The sequence below is a fragment of the Trachurus trachurus genome (genome assembly GCF_905171665.1).
Source record: "Trachurus trachurus genome assembly, chromosome: 20".
Lineage (NCBI taxonomy): Eukaryota > Metazoa > Chordata > Actinopteri > Carangiformes > Carangidae > Trachurus > Trachurus trachurus.
Genome location: NC_139911.1, coordinates 3,978,770 through 3,995,278, shown reverse-complemented (window position 1 = coordinate 3,995,278; position 16,509 = coordinate 3,978,770). Strand labels below are relative to the sequence as shown.

The following is a 16,509-nucleotide window of genomic DNA, read 5'->3' as shown; positions in this document are numbered from 1 at the left end:
GTTGTTATTGTAGTTGTTGTAGTTGTAGTTGTGGGCAGCGAGCGGCTCGGTGGTTAGCGGGAGGAAGCAGAGCTGTGTTTACCTCCAGGACCAGCAGCACCTCTGCTCACTGCGGCTGGGACATCTCTCTCTCTCTCCTCCCTCCCTCCCTCCCTCCCTCCTTCTCTAACACTACCTGCCTCCCTCCTCTCTCCCTCCTCTCCTTCTCTCTCTCTCTGTCCCGGAGCACTGACAGACTGTTTTTGTAGCTGCATCATCTTTTAAGCAGCTGCCCCCTCTTTCTTTCTGTCTTTCTGTCTTTCTACTCCTGCACTTCATCATCTTCTTGTTCTTCTTTCTTACCCTCGCTCCCTTTCACTTTGTTGCCAAAATGTACCGTAACCCGTGGATCTCGAATTACCTGACTCATGTCAAGTTTTGCAGCCAAGGTAAGAAAACGACTTGTGTGTTAGAGTATGTGTGTGTGTGTTAGTGTGTGTGTGATGGGGAGAGAGGGGTTCAGAGAGCAGAGATCTGGAGCTCGGGGACAGGTTAACTCTGGTTGTGGATCTGGGAATCTGAGCTGTTGGAAGTTGGCAGGCAGCAAACTGCAGACTCTCTTCCTCCTCTTCCTCCTCCTCCTATTCCTCCTCTTCTTCCTATTCCTCCTCCTCCTCCTCCTCCTATTGCTCCTCTGTGCTCGCCGTGTCCTGCTCTGCTCTGCAGCCAGCTGTCCTCCTCACACTGCAGCTGTAGCCTCCAAGGACACGGCGACGTAGCGACGTAGCAGCACAGATAAGGGGACACTTCACTGCTATTTCTGTTTCTGTGCAGCAGCAGCAGCACAGCAGCAGCAGCCCGTCGGGACCCAGAGGTTCAGGTCCCGCAGCAGTCGACTCGAGTCGTGCCTCATATGTTGCTGCTCAATGACCTAAATTCACTGTCACTGCAATTTTCAACAAGTGCAAGTAACAAAAATATCTGCTGATCGAACCAGTTCATCCAGACGGTCGACTCCCAAAGTGCAACAACACAGTCGCTGTGACACACGACAAAACTTTGCAGTTAAATATAAAAGATCTAAAATCCGATCAGGGTGATAATCAAATAATTCATCCTCATGTCAAAATATGAATCTATAACAATTACAAAAGGTGCTATCATGTTATTTTATATTATGTTAGATGTAAAGTCACAGTCAGGTTGTTTTATGTCATGTCATGCAGGGTAATGTTGTATTTTTTTAGCTTTGTCATCTCATTTTCTAACGTTATTTTATGTCATGTCATATTACAGCATTTGACGTGATAATATAACATGACAAAGCATAAAATAACATGATGCAACATTATTTTATGTTATGTTATGTTATGTTATGTAAAAATCCCAAATCCTGCATGTTGGTGGGGTAAAGATGCTAAATTGCACCATCAACCAATAGCAGGCCACCTAGATGATTCATTCATAGTGGATGGAAAGCCGGAGAGTCCAAATGTATTAACTGCTCCATCATGGTATAAATAGGACTCTGAGAAATATACCTTTATTAGCTTTGTCATTTACGAGTGTAGCTACGAGTTAACGAGGTGACGACAACACTTAGAAACAACTCAAACCCCGTTGCCTGATTCTGCTGTGTCACCTTCTGTCTGTCAGACCAAACATGAGTCAGCGTGAGAAAGAAGAACAAGAAGAAAAAGACATCACATCACAGACTGTAACAAGATTTATGATTAAATTTTACTGTCGCCTGGGAAACGTATAGACGACATTATCCAGCCTCTGTCTGTGTGTGTGTGTGTGTGTGTGTGTCTGTGTGTGTGAGTGCTTCTCATTCCCAGCGTCCTCTGTAATTCTCTGTGAGTGAGAGCTGAGTGTTGAGAACTGGCTTCTCTGTGCTTAACTGGCCGGGAATCCACAACAGGTGGCCGACAACAGGCGAGCATGGAGTCTGGTTTTAGGGAGTGGAAAAGGGGGGAGTGTGTGTGTGTATGTGTGTGTGTGTATGGGTGTGTATTGTAGGGAATGAGGAGGGGGGGGTCCTCTGTTACATCTTGGCAATTAAATGCGAGGTTGAGCTGCTTGTTTGCTCATTGTTAGTTATTAGTTTTAAAGACATAAGTGGCTTATTGTCACGTCTCGGCTCATTTCTGATTCTCCATCTGTTTGTTTTTGTTTAATGCTTTGCCTCTTAATCTCCTCCCAGCAGGTTGGGTGAACTGGGCGACTGGCTGGCAGACGGCTGTGTGTGTGTGTGTGTGTCTGTGTGTGTGTTAAAGACTCCCACTTGCATGCACACACATGCAGCGTGATGTAATGCAGACGTTTAAAGAGTGACACGCTTCCTTTTGGAGCGCGCTGTAATCCCAGGAATCGAAGTTAATCCTGTGTCTCAACTTGGACATACGCTCATACGCTCCCTGATGCCTCTTTGCCGTTTTTTATTCTATGTTCTATTCTAAGACATGATGTAATCGTCATGTTTTGATTGACACCTCGTCCTCCAGGTTTCCACTGACTGCCTCTCCCCCCCCTCCCTCCCTTTCTGTTCCTGTGTAACGTGTTAAAGCTGCAGTTTGACCTCGGCCTCGGGGTTAAAGTCACATCGTCGTCGAGCAGCGTTCCCAAAGAAGACGAGCTTGTTGTGTTGTTCTCCCTCTCTCTGTAGCTCCATACCTTTGATACCTTCACATAAAAGGCTTTTGCTTCAGTCAGTGACACTCCGCTGAGTCATGAAATCATTTCATCCCCGTGTTTTATCAGCGGCCGGCGAGCCAGCAAGACGCTTTTACAGCCTCGGAGGAATTCCTGGTGCTATAGGCAGCAGCCGTAGTGTTTCTGTAGCATCAAAGGCTCCGTCACATCTGTGATCGTTGTTGTTGTTGTTGTCGGGGCGGGGCAGGGCGGGGAAGGTTATGTTGATGTCTGGAAGAGAAGAGGAGAGGAGGGTGTGTACACGGTGACAGCTCACATGCCTCTATACGTTACAGACTGTACAGACCAGACGATAGACAGAGCCGCCCTGAGGGTCGGAGGTTTTTATTGTTTCAAGCTAACAGCTAATTAACCTTTTACTGTACGTTGACATCTGGATTTGTTTCACACTTGTTCTTTAATATTTTTTTTTAACTTTATGACTATAATCTAAAATGTTTCCAGTAAAGAGGAGATTTTAACCCTTTAAACTCCCACCGGCCTGTCCAGTGCTGGATGCTTCACTCTCAAACTCTTCACTATGTCGCCTTCTCTGTCAAACTCAGGAACTGCCACTCCAACCATCCTTCGCTGTGTCCAGATTCAGATTTTAGCGAGAGCTACGCTACTGAGGCTCATGGGATTTCTTGGTTTCCCTCATCAACTTCATCAAATACACAATCCAACAACTCCACAACGCTCTGGTGGACAAGTTGTGACCTGCACATTCACCACACTATGAGATAATAACACAACAGAGTTGTTTTAGAGGGAAATTCAGAGACCTCTTGCTGAAAAACTGTCCCTGAAGGCAACGTGCATCAGTGGTTTTGCATGAATTTACCTCTAAAACAACTCTGTCTGGTAACGTTGTGTTATTATCTCATAGCGTGGTGAATGTGCAGGTCACAACTTGTCCACCAGAGCGTTTGGAGTTGTTGGATTGTGTATTTGATGAGTTTGATGAGGGAAACCAAGAAATCCCATAATGAGCCTCCGTAGCGTAGCTCTGAGCAGCTCGTGGCTCTGCTCCGCCGTTCTAAAAATAGCTTGCACCGACAAATAAAGGTAACGAACCTACTGCTATGACTATAGGGAATATGGCAATGGGCCAATTTGCCAAAAATGTTGAACTATCCCTTTAAGGAAGTGGCCTACCTACTTTAAACCCACATTACAAGCTCCATCTTCCAGAGGACGTGGTCTACAAAGCTGTGAGGTGCCTCCGTGAGCTGAACCATGATAGTCTCTTATCATTGTTATATGTTTTCATGACCAGTTTGCAATGCATCCTGGGATATGTTGGTTCGTTTTGATGCAGTCAGCCTCTGAAATAGGACATGACTCACGAACCAGGAACCAGGAGTCTGGTGGCGATAATAACGTGATACTGTAGCTACAACACCAGTCAAGTACAACATTTAAAGTATAAGATTGAGCTTTATAGGGTCGTATAATGTTGCATAATTCAAATCCAATGACTTTTAAAATATTGAAAAATCATGACTCATCCCCAAATCTCAGCAGCTGCAGTTATATTTTTAATAAAGATGCTCTAACTGAACGTTTCTGACTCGGGGTGTGTTGTGTTTTCTCCCCCCAGCTGAAACAATACTCGGCGTCCAGGCACGCTGCCCTCCACAAATAAGCCTCCATTCCTCCAGAGTGATGTTTTGCTTAAGTAGGAGGGATTTAAAGCATCAACCCAAACATCCTTAATAAGGACTAACAGGCTTGGAAACCAGAGCGGTGGTGGGGGGGGGGTTAGAGGGGTGTGTGGCCTCGAGGGAGAGGTTAGAGGTTTGGGTGGAGCTGTGATGGAAGTAAGTGTGTGTGTGTGTGTGTGTGTTGGGGGTGTCATGCGGCCCTGAGGTGAACTCGGAGGGGATGGAAGTGGGACCACATGTTTGTCCTGGGGGTCCGCAGGGCGCCAAAACCGCACGTTCTGAGGTTTGGATCCAGCGAAGTCAGTGGGGCGTCGACATTCCTCCACGCCGCCGTGGACGGACGGACGCTTCGCAAAACTTAAATTCCTCTCGAGACTTCGTGATGTTTAGAAACCTGCTCGTGTTTCTCTGCATCCACCAGGTCTTTATGTCACAACCAGCTCTCATTTTAAAGGGGACATATTATGGAAATATCACTTTTTGAAGGCTCTTTAACATATATTTGGGTGTTTAACTTGGCTTCCTGCTGCCAAAATGTGAGAATTGACAAATTAATATGTAATTTACAGGCTCCTTGGGTTGAAATCCACTTGGTTTTACAAGCTGTTCCCTCGGTTGTCTGACAATGATGTAATTAGTTTTCAAATTTGCATAATACCACCCCTACCTGTGAGTACAGGTAGAGGGGGTGGAGCCTGGTGAGATTATTTGCATTTAAAGGGACAGACACTGAAGCAAAGGGACTTGACAGCAGCATGTCACAGACACCTCTTTAAGACACGTGCGAGCTATTTTAATTTATGTAAAAGAGGCATAATATGTCTCCTTTAAAGGGATAGTTCAACATTTTGGCAGATTGGCCCATTGCCGTAATCCCTATAGTCATAGCAGTAGGTTCGTTACCTTTAATTGTCGGTGCAAGCTATTTTTAGAACGGCGGAGCAGAGCCGCGAGCTGCTCAGAGCTACGCTACGGAGGCTCATGGGATTTCTTGGTTTCCCTCATCAAACTCATCAAACAAGACAAGTGGACAAGTTGTGACCTGCACATTCACCACGCTATGAGATAATAACACAACGTTACCAGACAGAGTTGTTTTAGAGGGAAATTCATGCAAAACTGCTGATGCGCGCTCCCATCGGGGGCAGTTTTTCAGCAAGCAGTCTCTGCATTTCCCTCTAAAACAACTCTGTCTGGTAACGTTGTGTTATTATCTCATAGTGTGATGAATGTGCAGGTCACAACTTGTCCACCAGAGCGTTTTGGAGTTTTTATTGAACTATCCCTTTAAAGCTCGAGCATCTAACTGAGCTTCAGCTTTTTGTCGTGTCACTCTCTCTCTCTCTGTGTCCTCATGTCCTCCATCTGTATTCAGAGCTCGGCCTCTGGCACCGACCCAGCTCCTCCACCGAGCTGCTGCAACCTTCACATGTGACCAGAGACTTTTACAACAGCAACTAAACCTCTATCAAACAGACTCGTACTTATGATGGAGACGCTCTCCGGATGTGGTGCTGATGATGATGTGTGTTTGTGTGGAGGAGGAGGAGGAGGAGGAGGAGGAGGAGGATGAAGGCCGCGGCGGTGTGCAGGTCGCTTGTTGTTGGATGTGATTCAGTCGAGCAGCAGATTATTGTTTTCCACATGGTTTGTTTTCTCTGTGGAAGTCCACTTAACGAACGTGGGTCTGAGCCAACGAGCTGCTGCTGCTGCTGCTGCTGCTGCTGCTGCGTCACCTGAGCGTGGCCACCTCTAGTGTCTGATCAGTAAAACATACTGTAAAAAAAAGAAACTGAAGGTGCAGCCGTCGATGAACAGAGCTACATGATTAATGCTCATCCTTCTTCTCCTTCTTCTTCACAGGACTCGGGAGTGAGACCCCAATAAAACTAAGCAATCCCAGGCTGCTGCAGAAGAGAGCGCTGAGGTAATTTATGTTCAACAGCTTCTTATGTTTGTTGACACATTCATCTTCTTTTCTATTCTCTTTGTTTCTTTAAAAAAAAAACACCTTAGTTAATATTTTTCTCACAAGCTCCTTAAAATAGAAGCAGTTCCACAAAAACACCCTCAAGTTCCCAAGTAATTAATCCTCCTCTTGTCCTCAGATGTTTTTGTTTTTCACATCAGAATCAGATTTAGATTTTCTTTCATGTAATTGTCTGAAAATACCAAGGATGGTGATTGAATTATCTTTATTGTATTATTATTTTTATTGTTAGAACAATGAAAGTTCTCACATAATTAAGACATGGTGATATCTTAAATTTAATTTATTTAGGCTATTGTCTTGATACAGTCCAACCTAAATATTGTGTTATAAGATATTATTGCAAATTATATTACTTGATCTTATGTTGAAGGCATTTTCTACAATAATATGTTATTGTATCACATGCATTACAATCTGCACAAGTATTTATGATTATTATGTCACAATAAATACGGTATAAGATGTAAAGGATGAGGTCGTAACAATATGATGACATTGATCCCTCATCCTTTGGGGAAAAGTCAAACAGAACAGATGTTACTTATTATTCTGAAATATCACACATTAATTACTGTTACCTTGAGAATTGCTGAGTCATTTTGCATGTGGAAAAAAAAGAAAAGAAAATTCATTACTTCTTGCAAAGATGCTGTTTGACTTTAAGGTCGACCTCCTACAGAGAGAGAGAGATTAGCTCTGACCCTGTTTAACCCCGAGGCGGCCGGAGGATCTCTGTCTCCTCTGTGTTTCTGTGTCACCGTAGAAACAAACAGAGATGATGATGATGATGATGATGAGTTTGTGTTTGTCACACAGTTTGGATGGAGCTCAGAGTGTTAAAGCTCTGCTGCAGCATTTCTCTGCATCGTGTCGTTGGCTCGGTGACAAAAAAACCTGAGTGTAGAGGACGCAGCAGCTGAGTGGGCGTGTCCAAACATCCAAAACCACAAAGTCATGTTCTCTCAGTGTTTCTTCATATCGATCATCTGCAGCCAGTTCTTCTGTAGCTGTGTTGCAACTTTGTGGTTTTGGAGTCAGATCCATAAATGACTTCAGCAGCGTGAGAGAGAAGTCAGCTGCCAGTCCGTGTGACGGCCGGGGGTTTAAAAACAAAAAAAACTCTCATAACTTCTGGATTAAAAACAAAAGAGCGATGCATCTTGTTGCTCAGTTTGTTTCTGTTCTCTGTGCATAATGTGTCTGCGACGACGTACAGCGTTTGATCAGATTCACATTCATCCCCCTCTTGTCTCTAAACAAATCCACTTTCCCACAGCTCAGCCCTGATTCAATAACACGTTGGTATTTTTCCTGCACCCCTCAGCTTCCAGAAGGAATTCTCCTTTGAGGAAAAAGACGACCCGGCCAAAAGCACCAAAGATATAGATGTTAGTCTCTTGGCCAATCTCCCCAAAGGTGAGTAAGGTTTTTTTTTTCTTCCTGCCCTGCTTTGCAAAAGAACAAACCCTCACAATGTCAACTTTCCCAGTCGCTGTTGTGCAACTGCAGGCAGCTCGTTGCCAAGTGGACTCAAGTCAAGATTTGTCTAAAACCAGTTTTTCTAGGAGCGCGGCTCTCACAATGAGAACCACTGTTTTCCTCCACAGGGTCCATTCAAGAGAAAATATAAGTTATAAAGAGACTGTGTAACTGTGTAACGGTCACATTGAAGGATGCTGCTTCCATTTCTGATGATTTTTGAAGCTGTGTATTAAAGGGATACTTCACCCAAAATCGATCAATTCACCAATTTTCTTTTTTTTTTTATTTTATTATTTATTTTGCATGAACATATCATTTAAAATAGTATGAACAATCATTGGGATTGGGATGTGCGAAGGGGAGGTATGAAATCCAAAAGGGCTTATATGAAAAACCTCACCCATGAAGAACATATTCAAAAACCAAATTTGTTCCAAGAAAATGAGGAATAATTAAATGATACGAAAAAATAAGTAGAAAAAGTTAGTGATTATACAGTGAATAAGGGAAAATACATACATGAATGAATGATGCAAACGGATTTCACTTTTGAATCGTCCAAAACGCACACTATAAAACATCCAGATACCTCCATACTGCTCGTCTGTACTGACCCAAGTGTCCTGAAGCCGCCACATGGAAAAGTTGTTCGGAGAGAATTAATTTGATCTCTGTTTTTAGCCTTGTTGTAGCAGTAGCTCCTAGTGGCTGTGTTGATGTTTGTTGCACATACATCCAATGGTTCACAACGACGAACGAACAACTCTTTTCTTCCTCCTCCAGTGTCTGAGCTGAGAAAACGATTTGAAGGCATCACCACAAGCGCGAGTGACTGGGAAATGAACAGGTAAGAAGGAGGTGATGATGATGATGATGAAATAATGACAATGTTGAGTAAAGTGCATGTTAAACTTCCTCCTTCCTGTCCGTGTGTGTGTGCAGGAAGGAGCGAATCGCCCGGCGGTTGGAGGGCATCGAGGGCGAGGTTCACCCGTCGCTGCTGCCGCTGCCGAGCCTGGTGGCCAATCGGCTGCTGGAGGAGGACACGCCCAGATACACCCGAGCCTCCGACCCCTGTGAACCCTGTGGGGGTGAGACCAGTTTCTGTGTGTGTGTGTGTGTTTTATTTTTTTCTTGTAAAGGAAACACAGGGTATCCGCGGGGTCTTGAAAAGTATTAAAAGGTGATCAATCAATTTTGGAAAAATTCAGACCCTTAAAAAGTATTAAAAAGTTTTTTCACAACTTAATAAAGTCTTAAATTTTGAAGGTACTTTTTCTGAATTAGCTGTCCAAGAGTTTGAGTCGTAAAAAACATCGTGGAAGTGTGTGAATTTTTTTCGTTTTATTAAAAAAACAAAGATGAACCGGTTCATGAAAAAGAAAAGAAGATTTTTTTTTTTTTTTTTTGAGAGTGGAGCAATGTTTTTTTTTTTGATAAACTTTGCCTTTAATTTATTATCCCAGCCTTTTTTGAATTCTGTTGTATCATAGTGGTCTATCCACAAGTTTCCGAACGTCATCTATGGTCAAAACCGGAAGCCAGTTTTGCCGGTTTGGTGGAATTGTACGTTTACGTTTCCATGGTTTTCAGTCGTTGTCATAGTTGCGGTAAACGCATGGATCTATTAACGCTGGCTTTTAACACGGATGTCAATTTGTGTGATATCCATTGTTAAAAGCTGCTGTGATGATCCATGCGTTTTACAGATTTTCATTGGGGGAAAAAAAAAAATCCATGCATAAAAATTCCATAAAATAAAATTCCACCGGAAGAGCAAAACCGGCAAAACAGGCTACGTTTTTTTACGTTTGGAAAAAGGTGGATAGTCTTTATCACACAAACTAAAACTGTTACGTTAAAAGTGTCACTGATGTAAATGGTTACAGTTTGAAGCGGCGATGAGGTGTTAAAAAATGTTGAGAAGGTCTTGAAAACGTCTTTAAAAATGTATGAAAATTAACTTCAAGATTCCTGTATACATCCTGAAGCAGCACTGACCTGATTGGTTCTCTGTCCGTCCAGTCACGGTGCAGCGTTACGGCGTGGAGGGATACGACAGTCCAGACGTGCCGCTGCCGCCTCCGGAGCGCCAGTCCAGAGCTCGCTGCCGCCCCGAGGCTCCGTCGTCCGTCCACACCGAGCCGGCCTTCAGCTCCGGCTCCAACACCGGCGGCCTGGAGCTGGAGTCCAAGGCGGAGCGGATCGCCCGCTACAAGGCGGAGCGACGCCGGCAGCTGGCCGAGCGCTACGGCATCTCCCTGGATCAGGAGCCGGTAGGGATCATGTCACAATTTACTTGTTTTCACAATTAATTGTGGTATTAAACACCGCAATTAATTGATCGTAAAGATTCCTAAATACCGTCACTTTCCGAAAAAGATTATGTCGGGATTCGGGAACCATATCGGCAGATGTGGCGCCAAAGTAAAGGTAAATGCACAGATACTGGTCCATTTATCTAACGTAACACTGAATTGGTGGGAATTTTAAATGTTAGCATGTCATTTGTAATTTAAAAAAATGATTTAAATAAACTTAAACAATAGATGACAATGACTTAATAATTTCAAACACTTCCCCCGGGGGATTAATAACTGGTCCTATATTAAGAGATTAGTAATGTAATTATATTTTGACTGTATGTGATTTTACTCATTAATAGTGTCGTGAAATTTATTGATGCACAATAGTCGTGACAATCTTAGTACCGTGATTATTTCTCTGACAATAATCGGACCAACAACATCTATAATCGTGACATCCCTAGCAGTGGTGTAGTCTAATTTTTTGTAGTGGGTATACTGCTTTTTAGGTGGGTAAACTGTACACTTCTTGTATCACATAGACCAAAAAAGTTGAAATATTTCTAGAAAAAAATGGTAAAAATTCTCACAAAAAAGTTTTTAAAAAATTTAGAAAAAAGTTTTTTCTTTTTTTTTTTTTAATCTGGTAAAATTTCTCAGAAAAAGTGGTCAAATTTAAAAAAAAAAAAAAAAAAGTCAAACAATAATAAAAAAAAGTGGTACAATTAATAATAGTATAGTTTTTTTTTTTAATTGAGAAGAAACTGGTAAAATTACTCAAGAATTCTAGAAAAAGTGGTAAAAATTTTCAAAAAATCATAGAAAAATTTGTTAAAATTTCTCAAAAAGGGGGGGGCAAACAATAATACAAAAAGGGGTACAATTTTTTTTTTTTTAAGTAAATAGTAGAACAGAAAAATTGAGAAGAAACTGGTAAAATTTCTCAACAAAATTCTAGGAAAAGTGGTAAAATCTAAAGAAAAAGTTGGGGACTCAACCCTCCCACTTTGAGAACCATTGACATTTACTTTAGCTAGATAGTTTTGTTGTACTGAGTAAACCTGAGTATCACATTGACTACACCACTGATCCCTATAGGAGCCGGACGTGGACGTTCCCCCCCCGCGCCACGCCCGCGCCCGGCGGGAGTCGGACTCGGAGCGGCATCAGGACGGGAGAGACATCACCCTGACGTACCACGGCCACGTTGAGCCGGCGTACGAGCCGAGCCGCTCTAGAGTGGACTCGATCTCCGAGAGGGAGCGGCTGATGAACCTGGAGAACCAGCGCCGAGCCGCCGCCGTGGAGCCGCCGGCCCCCTCCTCCTCCTCCTCCTCCTACATGGATGTGACGTCATCCCTGTCCTCCGTTGCCAGGGCGCCGGCCCGCGACTACGCCGCCGTCTCTGGGATGCCGCCCAGCTCGCCCAAACTGAGCCGGTCGCTGTCGTCGCCCAAACACGGAGCGTTGCCGGGAGACCAGTTCATCGAGCAGCAGGCGCACGGCGTCCTCAGCAGACAGGGGTGAGTCCACCGGGTCCGAGCTCCGTCTGCAGGAAGCTGCTGAGTCATCCTCTTTAAAGGGATAGTTCACCCAAAATTCAAATTTCACTCATTATCTACTCACCCTCATGTCAACAAGAGCTGTGAGAATTTTCAGAGTCCTCCGTGGCTTCTCTGAGTTACGGAGGCGTCCGCGCTGCAGTATTTGTCCATATAATGGTTGTCAATGGATACCAACTGTCTTCGTAACAAAAAGACACACCAAAAAACATCCAAATACCTCCATGCTGCTCGTATGTAATGTCCGTCTTGTATTGAAGCCCCGACATGAGAAATTGTTCCGCCGCACTGACACAGGCAGAGCAGTGAACCGAGACACTGGGAGCTTCCGCTACAAACAAGCTTACAATATAGACTTATTAAATTTTTTTCGGAACAATTTCTCATGTCGGGGCTTCAATACAAGACAGACATTACAGACGAGCAGCATGGAGGTATTTGGATGTTTTTCTTGGTGTGTCTTTTTGTTACGAAGAAAGTTGGTATCCATTGACAACCATTATATGGACAAATACTGCTGCGCGGACCCCCCTGTAACTCAGAGAAGCCACGGAGGACTCTCACTTCTCACAGCTCTTAGTCGACATGAGGGTGAGTAGATAATGAGTGAAATTTGAATTTTGGGTGAACTATCCCTTTAACTGCTGGATCTGCTCCGACAGCCTCATCCATCTCTCTCTCTCTCGATCTGTCTCCGTCCTTCTTCTCATCCACACCTGTCCAAGGTCGTCCTGGTTTGATCTTTGAGCAAAAAACTCAGAAAATCCTCTCAGAATAATGTCGACTCCGGCATTTAAACTGCTTCCTGCTGAGCTGAACATCGAGTTCATCCCTAAAAGATTCCCTTGGTGCAGACAGAGACTCATTGATTATTGTTACACAGAGTTTATATGTAGGACAACTTCCTGGTTCACCTCTGACCTGCTGCGCTGCATTGAAACAGCTCAGAGTCGTCGGTGTGGTCATTAAATTACCATTAGAAACCAGGAAACACAATAAAACTGAACTGGGAACTTCCTTAAAACCTATTTTTATACTTTAGTTGATGCTATTTTTTTGCAAGGTGCCTGTTACCTCAGTGTAAAATGAAGCTCACAGTGACCTGAGGTTGTTTTCTGCCTCTTTGCAACCTGCTGTGTTAATTCAAAGCTGGCACACAAACACACACACACACACACACACACACACACACACACACACACACACACACACACACACACACACACACACACACACACACACACACACACACACACACACACACACACACACACAGACTCAGCTTCCTGTGCAGTGAGAGATTAAGCCAAATTTATACTTCCTCTGCCCATGTGGTCGTACAGGTTCATCTGGTGCATTGTCCAGTTACTGTAGCTAAGTCCAAACTGCAGGTGCACCACGCTTCACTACTTTGCTATAATGATGTCACCTGTATGCATTATGGGATGTTACCTGAACTGAACTAGAAAAATAAGATCCAAACAAAAACAAAAAGTCAAATTTTACACCAAATGTTTCTAATCCTGAGCTCTGAGGCCGACGGACTCGCTGCTGCTGATAATAACTGATGATGATTCGTCTCCTCCTCGTTCCTCAGTCGCTCTCTGAGGTTTAAAACTTGACCCAGGGTGTGTGTGTGTGTGTGTGTGTGTGAGGTGTTGAGTGGGGTGTTGTGTTACTGGGCGGCTCAGTGTGACTCTGACCCACAGCTGGGCTTGATCAGTGGATCGGAGCCGCGTCCTCTTCACCTCCCAGTCGAGTCTGACGTCAGCTGTTAAACATCAGAGGTCGTATCTTTAAAAAAAAAAAAAAAAAAAATGAAACGACTCTGAGTTTGAAAGTTCATTCGTGACTTAACGTTGCCTAGAAACGGCCTGTTAAGACGCTGTCAATCATCAATGAGGCCAAATATCACTCCTAATTGTATTTCTGGCCATTTATTCCTTATAATATGAAAAATACTTAACTAGAGCAACGTTATCTAAAGATAAAGCTTTTCTCTTCTCTGATTTATCATTTTAATTTAGTTGGAATTAAATGTTTTTAGAAGGAAAAAAAGTGACATTTCTTGCACAGAAAATGTTTTGTTTTACATTTTACACACATAAGGAGTGTCTCTGTTTAGACAGCAGTTCATAGAATCTGATATTTTTACAACTAAAGCAACGAAAACAGAAACTGGAGACAGATTTACACTCTGGACCCGATCCAACGGGAACACATGCTGCACCTCCTCGACCCATTGAGCTTAAATAACCAGAGAGAGAATCAGAACTAGGCCTGATTGCAGCAACACAATGGTATTGTTATTATTGTTAATCATCGTTATCATAATTATAAAGATATTTGGAGGACAGGGCAGCAACAGACAGGAAATAAGACAAGAGAAAGCTGGAAACAGGCATTATTACATTTCAGTTCATCACAATATGATGTTATTACAATTACATCATATTGTGACTCAAGTATTTTGATAATACTGCACCGTGGTCCCACCCTTTTTAGTTTCCCATCAGATATCCACTAAGTCTTTGTCTCATTGGTCCTGTTGGTCAGTATTGGAGTTGACTCATCTGGTCTCATCGGCTCTGGTGGAGCGAGCTGACATTTTTCTCTGAATGTCCGCTGCAGTAATGATCCATCGATAAGTAGTCGATCAGAAAACAAGTTGATCTTCATTCACCAAACGTTTAAAGGAGCTATATGTTGCTACGTAGCTAACATTAGCATTAACAGCTTTCGGCGCAACTGGAGCTTCAACCATGTTTGCATTTTGTAAGAGGTTTTGATTTCCTTTAATTATCATTTTGATCGACACAATGAAGTGAAATATTGTTTCTCTAAAACAGCCGACACCTAGAAAAACAGAGTAGTAGTTGATCAACTTCAGGACAGACTGGATGCTGCAGTGACTAAAATGACGAGCTAGGCTAACAGTGCTAGCAGTGACAGGATGAAGGTTGTTTTCCAACATTGATTGTTGAATATAATAGAATAGAAAATACTTTATTAATCCCCAAGAGGGAAATTCAGATCGTCCAACAAGAGGAAATAAAGTTTGATTCTGAACAGCTGATGCTAACGGTGGCTACGTAGCAATAGCATACATTATATGGTTTATGTGTGTTTGTGGTGCTAAAAGGCTGAAACTTATTGGTGGTAAGATCCTGCAGGTTGGTCAGATGACTATTAGATTATTTAGTCTCTTCCCCGCTCACTCTCATCTCGTCTCCTGCTGGGTTTCCGTCGGCACAGTGCAGAGATGATACCGAGCACTGATTGGTTCCTGCAGACTGACGCTGAGGGCGAGACCCACTCCCTCATCAACTGGCCGTCGAGGTACAAACCAGGCTGAGACTTAACTGACCCCAAACAAACCCCATCAACTCATTACGAGCAGCGCTTCTTTAAAACTAAAACCAAAGACCTTTTTTTTTTTTTTTTTTTTTTTTTTTTTAAAAGAGTGAATCCATTTTAGCTGACACAACATCATCCATCCTCCTCCTCCTCCTCCTCCTCCTCCTCCTCCTCTTCCTCCTCCTCCCTTTTGCCTTATTCGCTTTGGACCATAACTTCATGTCTCATGCTCATGTTGCTGTGTTTGGTTTAATACTCATGTGTAAACAAATGCTGGAGGATCGTTTTTACTAATGAAGGATCAAACACTGGGTGGAGAAGCTGCAGCATCAGCAGGTCTGGGGCCTGTGTTTGCAGTTTGCATCCTCCACATCTGCTCCTCTCTTCAGTTTTCTTCTTAACAGGAACAGCTGAGATCTTTATTATATTATTATATTATCATTTTTATTATATTATTATATTATCATGAGAATCGTTGTGCATAAATGTGCTTAAAAAACGAGACAAATCGATTCTCAGAGTTTCAGATTCCTGCAGTTTCACAGTAATGAAGTCATATTCGTCTCTACGTCCACGGGTAAATTACAAATCCTAATTGATAATAGCTGATTTGGCTCAGTTTTAATGGTGCTAATGTACCGTGTAAACAAATATAGACTTTATGTGCAGCCCACGGCCACTTTAATGACTCCATGGCTCCATTTTAACTCCAGCTGCCCCCCACCCCCACCTCACCCCCCATCACCCCTGAGACAAAAATGTGATTATCACAAATAGAGAAGATGATTACAACATGTTGGATAATAAAAGGCTTCATTTTGATTTTATGTGAACTGTCCAATAAGGATTTTGACTCCACATGCAGCCTGATGGAGTTTCTAAGTTGTAAGTAATTATCCTGTAAATAAAGGGAATGAAAATGAAGAAAACCATCAGGTAATAAAGTCATTAGGTGCAAAAATACTTAAACTTTAAAGAATAAAAATGTGTTTTTGTGTCTCGACAAAACTGTAAACTTTTTAGTGTTTGAGCATTTTAATGTTTTAGCAGCTCGACGACAAATAAAACTGCAGCTGTGGCTCTTTAACAACGTCCAGGTTTGGTTCTAATACGCAGGAGGAGGTTTCGTCTCTGTGAGTGCTGCTGTGTTTGTGTCTGTGTTGGACTTTAACAGACTGTGCACTGCAAAAACTCAATATCTTACCAAGAATATTTGTCTTATTTTTAGTCAAAATGTCATTTGTAGTCAAAACAAATCTCATTATACTTGTTTTTAGACATGTTTTACTTCTTTCAAGCACATTTTCACTTGAAATAAGTAGAAACATCTGATAGTGGAGTAAGTTTTTCCTCAAACTTGCTTTCACTGGCAGACTTTTCTACTTATTTCAAGTGAAAATGTGCTTGAAAGAAGTAAAAGGTGTCTAAAAACAAGTATAATGAGATTTGTTTGGACTAGAAATGACATT

At 42.8% G+C, this 16,509-nt stretch overlaps 1 protein-coding gene across 1 annotated transcript in view; it reads left to right on the top strand.

Annotated features, from left to right (window-relative positions):
- Positions 1 to 370: 370 nt before the first annotated feature.
- svila (supervillin a) overlaps positions 371 to 16,509 on the top strand; it is a gene marked incomplete at its 5' end in the record, with an annotated part of 60,574 nt that continues 44,435 nt past the window's right edge. The window contains 7 exons of the mRNA XM_083995242.1: positions 371 to 428; positions 6,204 to 6,267; positions 7,658 to 7,749; positions 8,599 to 8,662; positions 8,758 to 8,906; positions 9,841 to 10,091; positions 11,220 to 11,644. Of these exons, the coding sequence (XP_083851368.1) occupies positions 371 to 428; positions 6,204 to 6,267; positions 7,658 to 7,749; positions 8,599 to 8,662; positions 8,758 to 8,906; positions 9,841 to 10,091; positions 11,220 to 11,644 (1,103 nt within the window). The remainder of the gene's footprint in view (positions 429 to 6,203; positions 6,268 to 7,657; positions 7,750 to 8,598; positions 8,663 to 8,757; positions 8,907 to 9,840; positions 10,092 to 11,219; positions 11,645 to 16,509) is intronic.